This window comes from Sparus aurata, chromosome 16, assembly GCF_900880675.1.
Source record: "Sparus aurata chromosome 16, fSpaAur1.1, whole genome shotgun sequence".
Lineage (NCBI taxonomy): Eukaryota > Metazoa > Chordata > Actinopteri > Spariformes > Sparidae > Sparus > Sparus aurata.
In genome coordinates, this window is record NC_044202.1 from 11,958,906 (window position 1) to 11,972,310 (window position 13,405).

Genomic DNA, 13,405 nt, shown 5'->3' on the forward strand with positions numbered 1-13,405 from the left:
ACTAGCTACATGGTTAACTGACGATCTTAGCTAATGCCAGCTGCAGTTAGCATCCCCCATTTGAATGGAGTATGAATTCCACAGGTGGCCAATTCTTACTTACTGCACCTTTAAAGAAAGTGAGACATAATTCCTGGATTTGTTCCTTTATTCAGATCTGCACCAAAGGTTAACAGGGTCTATTCTGGGCCGAGACTCATCTTCCCTCTCAATTTCATGGAAATCCATTCAGTAGCTTTTGTGTAATCCTGCTGACAAACCAACCAACCGGCAAAGGAAAAAAAAATGGGAAAGCAGCCTTCCTAGCGAGGGGGAAGTTTTTGTGTAAGTGTGTGTGTGTGTGTGTATGTGTATGTAAAATATGGATTCCTTGGGGAACACAATACAAACAACGTTATCACTGCAGTGGTCATGTTATCCTTTGCTGTAATGATTGCTGGGAAAACAAAAAAGAATTGCACTGATGAAATAACACTTCCAGTCCAGTCTGCGATCTCAGTGGGACTAACCTGGTTAAATAAAGGCTAAATAAGACAAAAATAAAGAAAGAATACGCTGTAAAAATGTTGGATCAAGAAACTGCACGTCAAACCGAAAACATTGATTTCTGTGGATACAACACAGACCTCATTGTGAGCAGTTTTCATTGGACACAGTCTCTATCAGCACATAATCCCCATCAGTCCAGTTCAGCTCAGTTCAGATCTTTACAGTCCCACTGGAGAAAATTCTTTTTTGCACAAAGGCAGACATTAAGACATGTACTATGTTCAGAATGAATCAGTGGGTGCACCAAAGTATCAGCTTTGCAGGGAACCAAAGAGGCAGTTTATACAAGAATAAAGAGCACTTATTTAAAGTGGGATAAATGAAAACTTGAACATGCGCCAAATCTTTGGAAACCTGCACCTCTGACCCATATGGAGGTTTCAAATCCCTCAAAGTAGGGTATGGCTTAGATTTGATGTGATGTATAAACTTTCTGTATGATTTGTCCGTTATGAATTTCAGATAGATGGCAGCTGCTCACCAGTGATTTTACTTGTTGCCTTGACAATGTTTCCAGTGAGAAGTAAAGGACTGATCTTACGATTGGGCTGTAGGATAGCGTTGTTATGTTTCTGTGCATGTTAAAATAAAATGCAGCCTTTTTTGTCCCTTTGTGCAGTTTGCCTTTTTTTTCACATCAAAGCTCAATTTCTTATCATTTTAAGTGCCAGCGTAGCTCTCTGTGATTTCTTTTCTTTCTGTTTTTTTGTCTCTTAACAATAGTCTGGTAGAGGTGAAATCTTTTGGAAGTCTATAACCATATCTTTGGTTTTTGGAAATGTTCATCACACCACTCTGCAAAAAACACCAACCACAGGTCCATGTGGTGACTCATTTCCCTGAAGCAGACTGTGCTGTGTCATCTTCAGTTTTAAAGAACCTCTCTTTGTACTGACTTCAACAGCCTTCGGTCACTGTTTCTAGAAAGACATATTACTATTTGTATTTTTTTTTTATATACACACACACTGACTCCCATTCATCTCTACTGTTGTCAGGTGGAGGTAAACACATTACTTCCTGGGCGAATGAAACCCCGAAAATTAGGATATTTTGAACTTTGTGTCTCTTTACATTTCAACTATACTTTTCAGTATTGTCTTGTGGCGACTGTGCATGGGACGATAAAAAAAGACCGGAAGGCATATCACTTTTTTTCTATAAAAATCTAATTGAATGTAACAAAAAATCAGGAAATCATGCACTTCATCCAGCTTCTTCAAGTCTCTCACTCAAGAATATTCATGATTATCCCTATCGGTGATTAAGCCCTATGAGGTCTGGTTAGGTTTAGGCACAAAAAACGCTTGTTTGAGGTGAGGAAAGTATCATGTTGCCACCACCTCATAAGAAATCAGCTCATTTACATGCATCTGAATGTAATATATGTATTGTAGAAACGTTGATATGATACAAAATGTGTATCTGTGGTTTGCAGAAAGGTACAATATCAACACTTTATCCTGACGTCTGGGCTGATGAAATAATAATTATGTGCATTTCAAACCATAAGCGTGAGTGAAATTATGTTTTGTTTTTAATCATTTGGATGGAGCAACCTTTCCATTTATCTTTTTCTTATATCACAGTTGCCTGAATTGCTGAATTTCTTTAGCCTTTTTCTTCTGCGTTCCCCTCATAAATATAAATCTTCCCTCTTTTGTTTTCATAAGTGTTTCCAGTCAGTGAGAACAGACCGTATTCCTCGTTTGGCCATTCTGGGGAACTGGAGGAAGCAGCATTTTTAGAAATCTTGAGTGGCTTTTGACCCTCCGCTTTGGCCGGAGTCTTAACTTAGTGGTGTGAGGATATTTTAAGTAAATTACAGAGTGGCCGGAGAATGTTCGCAGGAAATGTCCATAAAACAATACACACAGACCAAACATGGCTGCACAGATATAGGCATTTCCTGGTAGTGTTACTCTCTCAGGGAGTGACTCATGGTGTTGTTACTTCAGCCTTTTTTATTCTCTGAAACAATACCCAGATTTTAACGCATGTTAGCTTAGCAGCGACAGCAGTAGATGCCAGAGGATGGTCTTTTGAACTCTGGTTGATGGCCTGAGATGGTTCGCAGACGGAACAAGAACAGCAGTAAGTTCATGACGTGATGCATATTTAATGGTTTTACGCGCAAAACCCAATTAAGACTTGCTCCCTAATGCCCAGCTGGACATGGCGATGCAGGGCTGACCAGCTGGCCGAGTGTCCATTTTCCCTGAGTCCGCGCCATGATGCCGCGCACGTCACACGACCGAGATTAAAGCCACCTCGGAGGGAGAGGGCTTGTCAGTGTTTAGGAGGGGATTCACAGAGGGTGAAGAAAAGAAAACAACACAAATCAAGACAGGATAAATCACCCTAAATGGAAAAAAGGAGTAAGAGCAGACAAGTATATGACAGCCAGCCAGCCAGACAGAGTGAGAGACAGTCAAGTAGCAGGGACAGGGTGTGTGTTGTGTTTGATTGGTTACGGAGCTCAGTAGTCTGTGGAAGAGCTTTTAATCAGGTCACCGACAGTCCAGACCTCTCTGCTCCCACTCTGCCCCCCGTCTGGAGGGCTCCGCCAGGGGTGACCAAGAGGGGCACCGCTGACCCAGATTAGGAAAGGGGTAAGTGTGTGTCTGAGTGTGTGTGTGTGTGGGGGGGGGGGGGGGTGTGGGGGGGGGGGGGGGAATCAGCTGTGTATCATGTCTCAATCCCCACAGTTTCAATTCATTAGCAGTACAAGGAAGGGACAAGACAGATGAGGAGGGGTGGCAAGTGTGTGTGTGCTCATCCATGTGTGCTTTTACATATATCCATTTGTACGTGGACATGTTCTAGAACAAGATTGTATGTGGGTGTGTGTGTGTGTGTGTGTGTGTGTGTGAAGGGGGTTGGGGGTAGAAGAAAGAAAAAGTGTTAGAATAGTACAATGCGAGTGACAGAGGGAGAAAGTCACTGCTGCAGCTCATCTTAGATTTCAGGGACCCACTTGACCTAGAAACACATGACACACACACACATACACACACACAGGTGCAGAGATACCCACCAGGGACCTAATGGCCTCTGTCTGTGAGTCTCTGTGAAGCCTAACCAGCTGAACCCATGCAGCAGCCGCCACAGCTTCAGGGCTCCTCTCTGACTTCCTCTCAGCCGATCCCTCTCATTTCTTTCTTTTCTTTCCTTCGCTGAGTGTCTTTTCCTCCTCCCTGTCGCTCTCCCTCGAGTCTCTCCTGCAGTCTTTTTCCACACTAATGTTCTCCGCCTTCATCTCGACTCGTTCTCTTCATTGGACCCTGCTTCCTGATCACCCGTACAAATTTCCTGTTTGTATCTCCCCATCTCGCGCCCCCAGTCCATGACGCCTCCGCACAAAAACACATGCATGAGCACATGCGTTGTGTGGGGTCTTGCGGACAAAATGAAGATTCGTATCTGTCTTTAATCATGTGCACAGGCTTGCTAGCGGATCTTAATTCACTGCGACTTATAGTGAGTTCACCTAAAAAAAAAAAAAAAATAGATGTTTTCCCTTTTACCTGTTGTGCTATTTATCTATCTAGGTGGTTTTGGTGTGAATTGCTGAGCTTTTGGGAATACCAGCCGTAGCCGTTTTTGTGGCATTGGAAACAAGCTTTATTTACTCGAAGTCGGACCATCTCCAGCCATTTTTGTGGCGACAAAACTGGGTGTTTTTTGAGAAGACCTGGGGACATTTCCAGCCATTTTTATGGAGACCAAAGCCAGCTAAGCTTCACGGGAAGTCAGACCATCCCCCAGTCGTTTAAGGTAGCAACCGAAACCGTCTTTTTTGGTTGCCAAGCCGTGCCTAAACCTAAGCACAGCGTATCAGTAACAGGGTACTGGACTTTAACAAACATCAGGTTGCCACATATAGAAATGTTAAGCTCTCATGGGTCGGTGGTTTTTCAGAAAAGTGCCTGTCTAAGATTAACTACACAATTTTACTAGGCAATTCATTTGGAGGAGTTTCATGTAGGAACGATTTTCTTTCTACCAAACTGCACCCACCAACTGTGTCAACGCGCAGAACGAAGCACGCATCTGCATACGGAGGAGAAGCCTGTGAGACAGTACAATGAAAATGAAACAAGACAAGGGTAACCAAGTCATGATTTCTGGAAAGACATTGCATTCCACTTTGAAAAAATAAATAAAGATGTTTGGTGCTATGTGCACCACAAGCCGAGTGCCATGGTTCAATTATAAATTCCAGAGAAGACAGACATCTCTTCAACTGATATCTCCAAAACTCTGCAACTCACACTTATACAATCTTGATAGATCAATAGCACTACAGGTAAGGGGAAGAATATGTTTTTTCAGACTTTGGGGTGAACTGTCCCTTTAATACACCATTGTAATGGATCAAAAATGTTGGGATTTGTTTATTTCCATTCGAGTTGTGTCTCCACCGCAACTTGCTGGCGTCTCCTTCAACTAGCTTTGGTGTCTTTTAATGAAAAAGATCAAGCTGCAGTCTGAATACTTGTATTTTCTCCCAGTATTATACCCAACAACAGTTTAAAAGCCGAAATGGACTTCGCTTTGGGAATCCTGGATGCATTAAAATGCAGGAATATATGTTCTTTGTGTCTGTATGTACAGGCCGCACTCTGTGTGGGTTCTCAAAAAGTATGGACCAAGGCTGTCTTTAATTACAAGGTCAAAATTGGAGTTCAAGTGAGTTTAATGTGTATTTACCACAAATGTCGCCATTTGCAAAACAACAGCAAGAACGGCAATTACACAAGAGGATTTTGTAATTATTATGGTCATCATCTGGTAGTCATCTGCAAATTGTTGCATAGGTCTTGATTTGAGTTCCGAGGGCCTGAGATGGATTCCCTGGCAGTGTAGAAACAAATAGCAGGCAGACACAGCCAGTTTGTCTCCATGCTGTCTGCAGACACTCATTCTGGTGTTTATTTGCAGTTTTTGAAAACAGAGGAACGGTTTTAATGCTTCCATTAATGGTCATCCAGTGGAGGACCGCAGCAGCAAGTTCGCTGTCAGCTCCAGCGAGGCTGTAAATAATCATTCTGGGTTTGACTGCCTGACAGTGTGTCAGCAGGCTGAGGAATGCAGTGGCGTCTGCTCTGTATTGGTCAATTTGTTCTTACAAAATGACAAAATTTCAAAAACCTTTTGTTTGAGAAAATGATAGAAGGTGTTATGACTAATCAGATCATCCTCGCCTACACCAACTGGCCGTGATCACCAAGTCTGACCTTAACCGTGCTTACACAAAGCCAGATGTTTATCCTCATCAGATGCCTGCAGAATGAATTCCAGTCAGGGACGCTGAAAACGCCAAAACAATAGTGTGACCAACAGCTGGCAGCCTCTCCTCCCGCACAGGCACACTCAACATTACAGTCAGCTTGTTTTGGCCCTATGGGTGGTGGCCATGGGCTTTATGGCCTTCGGTGGACTGTGCCCCACCTGCAATATGGCTGTATGACCTCCATTCATTCCTGCATGGACCAGTAAAAACAGCCAAGGACATAGACATTGCCACCTGTCTCACCTCATGGCAACATGATAATGACAACAGCAGAGTTCCTAGTATGGCCAGCCATATTGATGTGACCTTATTACCTTTATCTTATTGACTTCTGCCAGGTATTGTAGTTGGAGGTTCTACCTCTAAGCAGACCCGACTCGCCAGATTGTTTGTTACACAGAACCATCTGGCGTGTCGTCCTTGGAAAGTGTTTGGAAAAGGGGGCAGCACTTTCTAAAAATACATGGCAGGTGATCGGACGAACAGTCCGCCTTTCACTGTCTAGCTTCAACCAGTCAGATCAACAGCAGGAGAGCCAGTACCACTATTGGAGCCAGTCGGTAAATCAGACTTTTGCCAAAGCCAGAGTGGAAACATCTCTCCATCGAGAAAGCCTTCAGGGCCATTCTTTTCTCTTCTTTCAATAAAAAATACTCCCCATTTCTGATATGACAGATGCTATTGTGGCATCTGAGCTAACCTCTGTAGAAGCAGCCCTTGTTTGTTTTTTTTTCTTTGAATGAAAAAATGTCGCTTTTCAGGTTGGTTGCCACAATACACCTGTTGCTGCCAGGTTGGTTAGTTGTATGTGGGTAAACAGTCCATGTTAACTGCTTAAAGCCCAAAGGGATGAACACAGCACACACACACACACACACACACACACACACACACACACACTTCTTTAGATCAGGAGCTGACAAATTTCAATTTCGCCAGTTTATTCTGGCCCTTTCAACCAGCATGCTAATGTTTTGGTCTAGTGGCATTCATCAGAACATGGAGGAAAACAAAAGTCATGTCTTTTATATACGGGGGTTGGCAGGCCATAGGCTTAAAAAGTCACAGTGTAATTAACTTTTAAATGTCCCATATATATCCTTTAATAATACAATAATGACTAAAAATATGTAGGTGAAATGGAAAATTCCACACAATTGACAAGTTAAGTCTACGTTTAACCGATTTTTACCCCAAAACTGCTACATCCTACAGTTCCCATGATGCAACTCTGCAGCATCGTTCTATCTTGTGCTCCCTGCTTGGTAAATACGCACCTGCCAAACTGTTCACTCCCACCTTGTACTCAGACTTCCTGTTAAACAATCTGCAGTTCCAAGACAAGGTAACCCTGACGACATCACTATGACGTCCGTGGGGGTTATTTCTTCAGACTTGACTGAATCCTCCTCCACAGTCGCATACAGAGGAAATCGTGCAACTGTTCCTACTGACTGTGCGGTGTGACGGGTGAACTGACATATGTGTCACAACTGACCATATGTTGAAGGGTTTTGCTACAGCTGCAAAGACAAATGACTCATAATTGCTGAAACACACAGACAGAAAAGGGAAGTAAGGGAGAACATTTATGTTTATTATTGTTGCATTTTTTTGCATTTGTAGATTTTTTCCCAGCTGTCAGATCCTCATACGTCTCAGATGTGATTGAATGCAATCACACCAGCTACTTGTACAGTAATTTGCTCAACCAAGACACTGTGTATTTTAGTGTTAACCAGACAGCCACAGTCACTGACATAAAGTTGCTCAAAAGTCCTCCTCAACCTGGCGTGGAGAGTTTACACTGCCTCACAATGGGCACCTAGTGTGCGAGTGAATGAACCATTGAATGAAGTATGTGGGTGAGGTTCTTTCTTAACACATTGGGCCCCCTCTAATGTAAAAAAAAATTTTAAAAAAAAATCAAGCAAGGTCATTATGCACAAGTTTGAACAAGCGAACAAGTGACCAGCACAAATCAACAGTGTGCATAAAATGTCAAGTCAGCGCCCGGGTCACATGGGACAAAAGCTCGGGATCTGTAGGCCGTTCAAAGCCGAAGGAGAAGACTGTAACGTCTTTGATGGATGACGGAGTGAGCAGAGGAGGAGCAGAGGAATCCTGCGTGACACACACCAGGGATACAAAGAATTAAGTTCCAGTGCTTTTCTTGCCGCTTCATTATCCCCCACCCCCACCCCCCTACAAGATGGGCCTGCACTTGTGGATGAAAAAGATACCCCACACTGCCTCTCCACATGACAGTGTGGTGGTTTACCCCCTCTGTCTCTCCTTCTCATCTCACAAGATGACCCTCATTATTGTGCACTTGGTTGTGTTGAGAAGAGACACTTTGCTCTGAGAGGTTGAGACGAGTGGGAGGGAGAGGAGGCAGGTATGGAAGCACACACATTCAGGCATTAAAAGTGGAACAGATGTTAAGGCTTGTTATAATGTGAATGTTTTGGGGGATTTGTGGGGGGTTTTTACCTTCATATTTCAATGAAATAAAGTGGTTCGAAATTTAATTGAGAGAGAGAGAGAGAGAAGTAGAGAGGAGAGTAGAAGGAGGGGGGCGCTGCTAATTATGCATGGCGATTGTTGATGGCTTGATTGTCTGCGTCCAGCTGCACGGAGGAGCGGGGAGAGGGAGAGGGAGGGCGGGGAGAGAGGCAGACTCACTGACGCCAGGCTCGGAATTCTCCCATCCATTGAAAGAGAGACCCGATTGTGTCCGGGGCCTTTCCGACAAGCACCTGATCCCTGCTCAGACACACTCGTGTGTGTGTGTGTGTGTGTGTGTGGCACAGATTTACGCACTGAAAACTCTGGAATCCGCAGACGAGCGTTGTCATGGGAGGGGAGAAAAAAATACACTCTGTTGGCATTTTTGATATCCTAGAAATAGCTCCTGTTGTTCCTGAAAATGAGCTCGGGAGCAGCGCTTTTTGGGGATGATCAAATTTAAATAACGTTAAAGTCAACTCGAGGCCTGTTATCTATTTAGCCAGCAGTTCGCTCTGTCAGCAAATATACATAATTATATTCCCACAAGACTTGGGAAAGTCGGGGCAATATTTGTCCTCCCCTTGACATATTTAAGACAGATATTTAAGGTCAAAGTCTTGTTTGGATACTCTGCACCGCACACACAATATATCTCTAAAATAGCGCTGGGCTGAAGTCCCCTCTCACGGTTCAATATTGTGATTTCTCCAGAGTGACTTGTCATACAGGGTCAGTGGCTTAGGGGAGGGTGAGGGGGGGTATGACTGCCAGGAAGAAGGCAGCCAGTGATTTGAACATCTGGTAAAGCCTCTGCGAGCTGAGGAGGAGGATAGCTCCGGCTCCGGCCGTGCGTATTTACACACAAATGTGTCTAGATCACTATCGTGAAATGACTTAATTCACGATAGTTTAAATTCAACCCACTCATTTTCTGCACGTGACGTAGTAAAATGTCAAACTAGCTTACAACCACTCCTCCGTTTTAAGATAAAAAGTGGATCGATCAAGCTGTAACATCTGAGTGGGTGTGACGTTCGCAGTGGTTGCAAAATACCAGGCTACCATTCTGGCACCCACAGTCCGTTAAGCAACCACGTTATCTAACTACTGTACAAAAAAACTACATCACAAGTGTAAAGGCAGATTTGTCCTGGCTTTAGTAATGGTCACATGTTGTCAATGGTCATCACTTTACTGTCACTCCAGATCATCATTCGATTCTTCATCATTACACAACTTTTGGGGTATTTGGAAAGGTTTTCCTCTAACTTTCTCTGAGTGCAACTACAGACAGGAGGAGGGAGGGAAGAGCGGAGTTGGAGGGGGCGTAGAGCCATGTCCATGAGTGACAAACCCCCTCAGCCAATCGGATCTCCGAGCGCCTCTGCTTTTCTCCCCTCCGCTGGTCGGACGGGGGAGGGCGGGCCGTCTGCCAAAGAGGGGAGTGCGCGTCGGGGTGAATGGATGACGTCGGGAGGCTGGCGCCAGCATGTCTGGGACTGGCGCGTTAGATCAACACAGCTGGGCCGGGATAGGACACACAGCTGGCTCAGGCCTGCATTCCTCCACAAAACAGGATTGTGAGAAAAGGGGAAAATAAGACCCAAATAGGAGCAGAACGGGACGTGCTTTGATGTAAACTAAAAGGGAACAACATTTGGAATTGTTAGAATATAATTATCATGAAACCGTTTCTCCCAAAGAAGGTTAGAGTTTGAACATTTAGACGTGACAGAAGAAGTGCAGCCTTAATATTCTTTGCGGGCCTGAAATATTGTTTATTAAACATGACTTTCGGAACTGTAAAAGGCGGTTTATAAGCTACTAAAACATATATAATCAATCAATAAGCCCATAACTAATGATCGACTACAAGAATAACATGTACTTGGCAATCATCTACTGTAAAAACAGCCTGATAATCCACTGACCTTTTACCTATATCATATAAATACTCTATTTTCAACATTTTGATTTTGTATGCGAGTTTTGGGGGGATAGTGTATCCTGAAATAAGATTACACACCCCATGAATATCCACCTCTCTACATGGTATCATCATACTTAGCCTAGTTTTGAATACATTCTGTTGGATGGTGTTTCTTCAAGGTCTCGACACAGTCTGACAAACTTCATGAAACATTTACAGTAATCAATAAAATAAACCATAATGAACATGTCTGGAGTACGTCTACCAGACAAGACTTTTATTTTGAAATCGTACAGGATTTATTGCTGATTGTAAAAGTAAAAGTAATATGGAAAGTGTGGTAAGTATAGAATTAAAACAGCCATCTCCTGGAGACATGAGCAGTAGTAAAAGTAAAAGTAAAAGTATAAAAAAAAAATGTTTTTTTGACTTTTCTTCCAAACTTGTTGTGTGTCCTACTTTTGAGAACTTCAGCCCACCCGTTTCAAACAAATCCCAGCACCTGAAAGAGGTAACTAATTGATTGACAATCCCCTCCAGGCATCCCAGCCTAATTTCCTCATTCTTTCCAGCCCTTCCACAAGGTGATATCGGCCAATGAGCGCGGGCCGTCTCCGTACACTGGCCAATCGGAGCGCGATGCGAGAAAAGGGGCGTGAGCGGGCGTGCTGCGTATAAAGCCCTGACTGTACGTCGCTGTCAGAGCACTGTAGCTTTTTCCTGGAGACCTCAAGACGACCGACTCACTTCTGTTCGCACACCGAATCGACTCTCCTTGTTGTTGTTGTTGTTGTTGTTGTAGTTTGTTGCAACACGTCTATTTTCCCGCCATGAAAGCCATCAGTCCCGTCCGCTCGGTGAGGAGCTGCTACAAGGCCGTGTGCTGCCTCTCGGAGCAGAGCCTCGTCATCAGCCGGAATAAACACTCGTGTCTGGAGGAGCAGGTGAGCGCGCTGTGCGACATGAACGACTGCTACTCGAAGCTGAAGGAGCTGGTGCCGAGCATCCCGCAGGACGAGGCGGTGAGCCAGGTGGAGATCCTGCAGCACGTCATTGACTACATCTTCGACCTGCAGATCGCGCTGGAGGCGGAGGACGCAGCCGCACCGAAGATGGTTTTGTCAATAAAGGTGAGGGGTCGAGGGGAGAAAGGGAGATGCATACGGGCATGGATGCGTGTCCTTCAGCAGCACTGATATTGGCTCTTTTGGTTTTGTTTTGTTCTACACCTGAAAAGTGGAGGATCGTTTGATGTCATAGTCTGCGGATGGCTGTAAAGTTTGCTCCACTCACGCGTCTCCGCCTGCATGCATGGCGCTGTGTTCTGTGTGGTTTTTGTTAAGACTATTACGATGCAGCAGCAGATGTCCTCTAATGTGTCATGGTTACGAGCAGCAGCACTGTTGTTTCTTCATTACATGCACTGGGGGGCAAAAAAAAAAGTATCAGCGTCTAACCCCCACCCTGCTTCTCTCTGCTCTCCATCCAGACTGCGGATCTTACGCGCAATTTCTCCAAAGAAGAAGGACGATTGTGCCACTAAAGATGACATTGACATATCACGGTACGTGTGTGTGTTTTACCTCCCAATCCGTCACATCTTTTTTAGAAAATTAAAGATCACAAGATGAATTGGCTGGAGAAGAGGAAAAAAAACCACTTCCCATCTCCAGGGCAAGTCGTTTTAAGAATCACCACTGTGTTCTTTTCTTGTGACGTTCAAAATAACACAACATCAAAAAAAAGAGAGAACCGAGCCAGAATAGTGTTGGCATTGATGTGATGAAGGGATGAAAGTCTCTTTACCCTGCACATTCGCCATGGTTGCCAATTAGACAGGCCAGTGACTGTGTAGCGGATTCATCGCTATCTGCCTGGGGTTAATGAAAGTTCCATGCGAGGCGCCAGTCTGTCTGCTCGCCTCTGCAGGGAGGGGAGGGGTGAGGGCGAGAGGGAGAGATCTGACTTCACTTTTCTTCCTTTCTCTCCATGCAGGTGCAGGGAAAACACATGTCTCCACTTCACTCCGGGCAAGAGGACAAGAGGGGCAAGAAAGGGTGGGATAGGTATTTGGAAGAGAAGAAGGAGGAGGAGGGAGGAGGTGGAGGGTTTTTAAAGAAAGAAAAGACAAGAAAAAAAAACTGTTTCCAAGATGAGTGGGGGATCAACAGTAGTGCATAAGCAGGAAAACAGAGACTCGTTCTTTTTTGGCCTCTGGACAGACAAATCAACACACCAAAGCAGAAGCCAGGATTTGGAAAGCGAAAGCGACCGGCTTTATGTGCCCTCCCCTCGACAAAGAAACAACCCTGGGATCCCCTGTAGCTAGGGGAAGTAGAAATATTGGTACATTGTTCATTTTATTTTCCTTTTTTTTTTTTTTTTTTTTTTCTCTGTGTGTTTCATTCCTAACCTAAACACCCAAACCTGAACCCTTTTCTAGTCTCACATCATCTCATCATCACATAATTATTCCCCCCCCCCCCCCCCCCCCCCCCCCCACCACCACCAGCTACCCTAATCTGATTTCTAACGATCTGGAGACTGTTACAACTTCAAACCGAATGTGTACATATCTGCTTGTGGGTATGTAAGGCTGAATGGGAGTTTTTGGGGTTTTCTTAGGTATAATCAGAACTCTATACTAGAGTTAATTATAAATGTTTGTAGGGATTGTGTCATTTCTACAGACAATGTGCTGTGAGTTTCATAAACTCTTTATTATAAAGTGTGCTTTGTATGTATGTATGTTCTTATGTAATGAAATAAAAAAAAAACAAGATGTGAAACCGTTTGGCCTGAATAGTTATGTTTTGATATCTCAGATTGCGTTTTAATCTGAGCTGGAGTTATTCAGAAGCGAAGGGGGTGACGCTGACGTGACTTTTTGGGCTCTGGATGACAATGAAATGCTGATACAACAGGATGTACTCAGATGAATCTTGAGGTCGAGTGGTTGGAAATCAAACGAAGGGAGTTTCCTGTGAGTGCTTCTAATTTTCCAAAGAACGAGTTGCCATCAGATTACGACAGTCGAAACTTCCTAAATGGTGAAGAAGAGAGGATGTCACCACTCTGATCATTCATAAATCTTAAAAGGCCATGCTCAGCAGATGAAT

General features: G+C 44.1%; 1 protein-coding gene across 1 annotated transcript; it reads left to right on the forward strand.

Annotated features, from left to right (window-relative positions):
• The first annotated feature begins 10,963 nt into the window (after positions 1 to 10,963).
• On the forward strand, positions 10,964 to 12,652 carry id3 (inhibitor of DNA binding 3). The gene is made up of 3 exons (XM_030392408.1): positions 10,964 to 11,416; positions 11,776 to 11,850; positions 12,282 to 12,652. Exons 1-2 carry the CDS (start codon positions 11,117 to 11,119, stop codon positions 11,827 to 11,829), a joined length of 354 nt encoding a protein of 117 aa, XP_030248268.1. The 5' UTR covers positions 10,964 to 11,116; the 3' UTR covers positions 11,830 to 11,850; positions 12,282 to 12,652.
• The last annotated feature ends 753 nt before the right edge of the window (positions 12,653 to 13,405 follow it).